Source organism: Lottia gigantea, assembly GCF_000327385.1.
Source record: "Lottia gigantea unplaced genomic scaffold LOTGIsca_76, whole genome shotgun sequence".
NCBI classification, from domain to species: Eukaryota; Metazoa; Mollusca; class Gastropoda; family Lottiidae; genus Lottia; species Lottia gigantea.
The window spans coordinates 616,299-624,232 of NW_008710536.1; the positions used below are offsets into that span (position 1 = coordinate 616,299).

General features: G+C 33.3%; 1 protein-coding gene across 1 annotated transcript; it reads left to right on the plus strand.

The window, feature by feature from the left end:
* Nucleotides 1-2,944: 2,944 nt before the first annotated feature.
* LOTGIDRAFT_168529 (hypothetical protein) lies at nucleotides 2,945-7,580 on the plus strand (the record flags this gene model as incomplete). Its single annotated transcript, XM_009066407.1, has 5 exons — nucleotides 2,945-3,058; nucleotides 3,466-4,806; nucleotides 6,407-6,593; nucleotides 6,960-7,049; nucleotides 7,453-7,580. 5 exons carry the CDS (start codon nucleotides 2,945-2,947, stop codon nucleotides 7,578-7,580), a joined length of 1,860 nt encoding a protein of 619 aa, XP_009064655.1.
* Between the last annotated feature and the right edge of the window lie 354 nt (nucleotides 7,581-7,934).

Sequence of the window (7,934 nt, forward strand, 5' to 3'; positions counted from 1 at the left end):
TGACCATTCTAATTCCCAAAATTCCAGGCGATAAAGAACTATAGACTATTCAAATTGATGGATTTTGAAGAAATACTGTGGCGAAAAAGATTTGGACCATCTTTTCGGTTTCAAGTGAACCCATACCGAGACAAAATATGTTTAAGCGGCCATTTAAAATAATTTATACCGACAGGTGCTCTATGGGAGGCAACTCTATTTAATACCTTTAGCTACAGACGACAAAAGATTGGTTCACTGGACATGTGTAATGGACTTTTATTATCATGATTATCATACTATTATCTATTTCGTTAATAACTTTATTGAAATAAGGAATTTTCGATTGGACAGATTTTGTTTGTCACTTTTGTGGACATGAAATGTTTAAAAGAAAAGTAGGCAGGGAAATCTTCAGGTAAACATCCATAGCATTTCTGTATTGTGGTCTATCAGCTAAGAAATAGCCTCCCTTTGCAAATAACTCTTCTCTGAAAGTCGAAAAAATTGACAGCTAAAATTTGGAGTAATGGAAACAGAAATGGAAGAATTTGTACAAAATTTGTTGCAAATTTCAGATTTAAGGTTATAATTTAATTGACAATTTATTAGCCTTTATGTTTGTGTAAGCTTGTAAACAAACAATAGCAAATAAGATAGATTAGATATCCTTATTGACACCACTACTGTTTCACATATGGTGGGAAAATGGCCATTTGATTTAGATTGGAAGGTTGTAGGGTTTCTGTCTACAAACACTCAACATAGGATGATAGCATGTATTGACCTCATTAGGTTGAAGAAAGCAATATGAGATTCGATGATGTAGGAAACATTTTTAGCGTAAACATTACAATAGACTCATTTTGCTTTTATTTTGCTAAACAGTGTTGTTTGCCAATACTGAAAGACTAGCAGCAATTCAACACTTTGAAAATTAATTTAAGATGGTAGAAAGCATTGGAATTGTCTGAAATTTACAGTGAATATTCAAGACGCATATAAATAGCTCTCTGCCAAGTTTCACATCAATCGCACAATGAGAAGGGAAGGGGGTGAAACTGCAACAATACTAGAAATTTTTCTTAGGCCATACCAAAATAATTTTCTGTTCTTCGGGATTTCTTGAAAAAAAAAAGGTACGAGCGAACGTAATTTTTTTTTTAATTTTAAAAAAAAAAAATGTCTAAAAGTTAGTAATCATAGATTTGGTTGGTGCAATATAATATTTTTAATTTTTTAAAAAAAAAAAGTCCCTTCGTACCATTAAAGTTTTCCAGCATGGATGATTTTGAATGTATTCAGATAAAATAACAATTAATAGTATTTATTTGTAATCTTTTGCACAGATTAACTGGTCTTTTGACCAGCCATCATCAATTGTTTTGCACCAATCTAGCACATCACAAAATAGTTTTTGAGGTCCAGTTAAGGTCTTGTCAAAGACTGGTGGTGTAGGTTTTTCAGAAAACATTAATGTCTTTCTTGATGCCATCATAAAATCGAACACATTTTTATCACTTTTGGAAGTATTACAAACAGGTTCTTCAGACGAAGAATGAGAAGGCGAGTTAATTAAAAAGTCCACAAACTTGGATTTCAGTTCATCACACAGAGAAATTTTCAACGAAAGTGTAACTTAGACACCGCCTGATTTTTTCATATTGTCCTTGATGTACACTTTTTCTGGGATCTGTGATATGCACAATTGAATTCCTGCAGATGCCAGATCATAAACATCTTTAAAAGTGTTTTCAGGCTCAACATCAAACGCCATGTATGGCAAAAAAAAAAGGTTCTGGTGTGACCTAATTTTGATTACTAAAATCATTTTGGTAAAAAAGAAAAATACAAATATTAATTCTAGCACTGCATCGGCCATACCTATTTCTGATAATTATCAACTTCCGGAATTTCGATGCGTTCGGTCGTCGAGAAAATGTTCTTGCTTCAGCGAAGGGCCTAAACTACTGTTCGAACTCACTCTTTTCAAACGGAAATAGAGGGTGCAATTTGTTACTCCTGCTACTAAATTTTAGGCTTAGAGAAATAAAAATGAAACTAAAAATGAGAGCTAAACGATCATGTTATCTGATCAATTTAGAGGTACGGACATACGGGCAATATAATTTTTTTTTTAAAATTGAAAATTTTTCAAAATTTTACATACGGTAGCTCTTTTGATACATACGGAATATTAGTTTTTGATTTTAAAAATAAAATTTCTATAACGGAAAATCGGGTACGGAATTCCCGACGAACAGAATATTATTTTGGTATGGCCTTAGGGCTAGTGTTTGATAGGAGGTTTAATCAATTAACAGCAATGTGTCTGTAACACCAAACTTGACTGAAGAGTTAGGTTGCTCACATAAGTACTAGTAGGCCTACATAACTATACTTAAAAAATTTCGCTAAATGCAATGAAAATAAGGGTGATTTAAAATGTTGTACAATCAGTGAGCTTACGCCTTAAGGCAATTTTTATGAAACTTTGTGGGGCATGTCCATTTTATCAACAATTTGACTGAAAAACTGACACCATTTGAGTTTATTACATAGTTTATTACATATTGTAGCAGGTTAACGAAAAATTTCTATATTTGTAATAATTATTCATGATCTCACATACATATACATAGTTCATTAATTATGATTTGTTTTGCTAATATGAACTCATGCTTAAAATTCCTGAGTATCATATGATTATGGGCAACTCATTTTGTTGTTTGATTGGTTGAAATTAATTGCCCCATATGAAGTTATTTGGATAATGCGAACCACAGGCAACAGATATTGAACAAGGGCATGGCCACTACAATGTCCTAAAGGTGAATTATAATGTATCAGAATTTGAGTCATTAGCTTATTCATTCTTCAGTATATTCTTGAAGCAAATAATTTGATAGTTGAATTTGATGTTAATGTCTTTATTTTCAAATTTTGTAGAGTCCTGACAAAGAAGATGGTGAGAAAAAAATATAAAGAACATCTGGGCACCAAAGAATTAAATCCTGATATTAAAGATAAACTAAAGCAAGTCATTGATAAATATCTTGAAGAACTTGCTCAATCTCAGGTGAGTTTTTAACACCTGACTTTTTCTGAGTTGAAGCAGCAGAGTTCGAAGCTGTTTTGGTAGCCAACACTGAGAAGGTGTGTTAAACATTGAAAAAAAGTCTGGCCTTAGTCTGTTTTTTTTTTTTAACAAGTAAGCTTACAGATGGAAACAGTCTGTTTTCTGAAGAGGTAGTTCATGCCATTTTGTAAGAGTATTATATAAATGCCGAAAGCTATAACTTATAGTTTTCTAAAATTCTGACTTAATGTGTTAAAAAAAAAATAGACACGAAGCATTAGTCCACACCTTTTGATGTCAAAACCTTCTTCTGTTCCCAATAGTCTTTCAGATATTGTACTTAGACGTGATGTTTAAGTCTCCTTTCCAGTTCAAATTGAAACAAGTTGCATCCTTTGTGCTTTCAGGTTGAGATTACAGTTTTAACAGATATCAAAACAGAAGATGGCAACAAAGAAAATAATTCTATCAAAGATATCAATGTGAACTGTCAAAATATCGTTGATTCGAAATCTACCACTAACATAACAATCAAATCAGAACCCACTGATGTGAAGTTCAGTGACTCAAGGGCAATCATGTCCCCACCAAAGAAACGTATTCCCAGAACTGTAGATAAAAAAGAAGCGCCAAAACGAAATATGAAATTTGAGGATGTTATGTCAGCAGTTCAAGATTTCGATGCCATGTCTGGTTTGGATGAACCATCTGATGCTAGTTCAGACTTTGATATGCTGCAAAAATTATCTGGGAAATCAAATGAAGAGGTTTCGGAGTCTGCTTATGAAGCGGAATCAGAAACTGATCAGGACAAAACATTGACATCTAAACCTAAATACTTCACACCCAGACGGACCCATTTCGAATACAAGCTTTCTGACAGTTTAAATGACAGTCTAGGGGAAATAACTCCAGTTAAACGTGGTATTATAAGTGATAATGAATTGGAGGACAGTCCAGTTTTGGCAAAAAAATCCGCTAAACGTAAAAATCTGATGTCAGAATCAGGCAGTGAAAGTGATAATAATGCTTTAATGATAGATCTTCCAACAATAAGCTCAAAACATGGACATAATTCAAACACTACATCAGTCAATAGTGCTCAGAAAAGTGTCGCAAAAACTGATAGTTCTCAAAATGACGAGCATGATGTTTCTTCTTTATCTGATAATGAACCGCTCTCCAAGCGATTAAAGGGGGACGACTCTATAACTGAATCCGATGATACATTCCTTCCAGGGCCAAAAATTGGGAAGAAAAAGGGCAAATCACCAGCTAAAAAACTTCTTTTAAAAATAAAACGTGTTCATAATAATTCATCAGATGACAATGACTATAATTATGAAATTTCGGAATCCAATGACGAAGAAAGGACCCGTAAAAATCAGAAATCAACTGTGCCTAGTACTGACAGTGACGTCATGCTTGTGTCACATGAAGCTGTCGTGCATCAACTGTTGTCAAATACAGACACAGATAGCAATGTTAGTGGTCCGGTAAAAAGACAGCGCAAAAATATTACTCCTGCTGTAGTTATTGATTCTGATGATGACACAAGCAGCACTGCCATTGAACCACTTCCTGTTTCTATTGGTAGAAAAGTTAAAAATAAAAAACCTCCCAACAAAAAGGTAGGATTGTGGTATGGTTATGATCCGTTTCTTGATTATTCTGATGATTTTGATAGCAACAGTGAGTTGCACCCCATAGCTGTTGAAAGAGTATCTCATGTTGTTGAATCTGGCAAGGTATAATGTTGTCCAATACAAAATTATGCATGACTTCATCACATGTTATGGTGCTTTTCATACTAATTTCACTGCTTTGTCACGATTTCAAGAGAGATTGTTTCCTTTCATATCTTTCATTTACACGTTTTTCACAAGTTTCTTCTTTAAAGTTTGCTGAAGTGACATGAATGCAAAATGTAAAGATAATTTTAAGAGACAAACAAACAATCGTCAAATGTTCCTAGCTTGTTTCCTATTATCTAAGCAGGAGAGCTGAAAATGGTGTTAACGTTAAGTTTAAAGAATGTAATTTTAATTCCTTTGATATGGACCATACAAAGGATTTAATCAGATATAAGGCATGGAAACTGTTATTCAAACATCACCCCAAACATGGCCTGTCTTTTCGATATTTGTTTCATTTTTTCATGTTTCTAAATTTTGCATATATACACCTACATGTAATTGAAATTTGTTGATATTTGTAATACGGCCTAAAGTGTTGACAACATTCATATTGTTAAGATTCCTATTAAATTCAATATTATATTTAAAGGGACAGGTGCAGGATTTCAGGGGGGGGGGGTGCGGGGGGGAGAGGGTGTTGATTTAATTCTTGAATGAATGCTAATAGTCTTTAGAAGTACCGTACTAGAAATGTACGAAATTCTATATGTATTTGCTGTATATCACAGAGCATCTAAAAATGACGAGTTGTCATTGTAACATTCAAACCTGAATGATTCTGGACACACATGGATTTGAAGGCTCAAAATTTGACTGTGAACTGTTTCACTGTTAGTGAGTGGTTTAGCAAATAAATATTCCTGTTTCTGAGACTAAAGCATGATTGGTAAAAAAATGGTGCACCTGTCACCCTTAAGATTAAAATATTTGGATTAATTATTCTTTCCTTCAACCATATTTTGGCTGCAAATTGTCCTCTAAAACTGGTATATGTCCATGATTGTGTTTATTTTTTATCATTGCCAAGTCATGTGAAGACCAGTAGGGCTGCAACGATTCTTGAAGTTGAGATTCAGTACACTAAACAAAACTCATCCAACGATATGATTTACTGCGATTATAATCGTGATTGATTTATTGGATAAGAAACGAGAAAATATAGTAGAAATTTGTTCAATTACTAAAATTACTAACAATTTTGTCACTATTAACATGTCAGAAAATATATAAATAAGGCATTGTGATTAAAAATCTCATTGTTTTAAAGTCAGAAATGAATTTTTGCAAATTTTGATGTGAAAGTCATACTTGAAAAATGAAAACAAGACAAAATTTCTTATACACACAAGGATTCTGTGTCATTTCATATTAAAGTTGGCTTAGAATTAATCGTGCCGATACATCACGATTATTTCTATCAGTTCATTGTTTCATCGATGAATCGTTTCAGACCTAAAGACCAGCAGTACTATTTTGAAACAGATAATCTTATTTCAATTTATTTCAATATCATTGGTAAAAACTTCATTCTCCTATGCATGTATGTAAAAGTATTTTAATGGGATTGCTATGAGTTAATGGACATGATATTCAATCTAGAGTTTCAGAGCTCAGTATTTACTATGTAAAATTAACACGGATGTTATTTCAGCCTGCCAGATCAAAGACAGCTGTCAAGAATCCTGCCACACCAGACGATAAAGAGTTGAAATTCCTGCGACAGATTTGTAGAAGTCTGGGTATTGTGTTAAGAAATACTAAAGAATTATTAGGATGTACCACTAGTGCTGAAAAGGTTACTCGTATTCGAGAACTACTGGAAAATGCAGGGATGGAAGGTAAGGAAGTGTGATCTTAAAATGGCCCTTCATTTTGGGTTTCACAAGCCTATTAACAGATGAAATTGTTGTGCGTCTCATGTTCTAGATCATTTGATATTCAACCAATCCAATGCTTTGTTCCATTAGATATCCTAGCAATATGAGTATTTCAGGGATATTCATTGCTTAAACTTAACAGTGGTTTCGTTTGGTACATGAGTTTGCCAACATTTGTGGCTATAGGGGTCCTAATTCCGCAGAACACAGACCACAAGTTAAAGAGGAATCAAAAAACCATCTATATCAGATTTGTGCTTAAATACAACCTCAACCTATACTAGTAACAAAATAATAATCATCATGTATGAACTATTGGATTTGTAGGTGAGCCTACTATGAAAAAAGTACAAGTCTTAAAGTTACAAAAAGAAGTAAATGAATTAAATGAACAGAATGAAAAATTAAATGATGAACGTGAGTATGATAAATAGATACTACATAGATTAAAAGACAAACATTGAAAATTTATATATGTATGTATTTTAGTGTAGTTTCCCTTGAAATCCTATTTTTTCTGTACCTGATTGGGCTAAGACTGGCAATGCAGTGAACAATGAGGGAAAAATTTGCTATGACGGCGTCATTAGTCTACTTTTTCTTCGATTTCTGTCAAGTTGCACAACAACCAATAAGACAGGGGACCTTGGTTTAATGTCCAATCCAAAAACTGATGCTTATTCCATGTCAGCCAAAGGAAACATGACTTCTGAATTCAACAATTTGACATCTGACACTAAAGATAATGGTACACATATTTGAAAAAATTCTTATGTTGACAAAGCTTTTGGTCTAAATGATTTTTATTTTTCCATTACAGCTACAAGAGGTAGACCTAAAAGACTGGCTCAAACTAAGCTAGCTGAACGTAAAAAGTCACCCTATGTACAAGATAGTTCTATGTTTGATGGTTTAGAAGAGATATTTGATGATGAAGGTTCAGACTGACATTACTTTACAGTAAGTTGTATTGCTATACTAATCCAGCTCTCTATCTTATCAAAGGTGATAGAGTTTTCAACATATATCCACTTGATCCAACCTAGCTAGACTGATATTTGGTGTTGATTCAATATTTACAAACGAACAAGAGAAGGGAAATAGGAATGGTTCAAATAGAAGCTATAAGTGGCCCAGATACATGATATGCTAGAAAACTTAGTTGTGTATACTTGAAAGGGTGGAATTTAACACTAAATAGTTACATGTATATGGACATTTATCCATGACCTGAAATGCAATTTATTGTGGTCTGCAAAAGTGATCATTATGCCCCTTTAATTGATATTATGGGCCTATTAA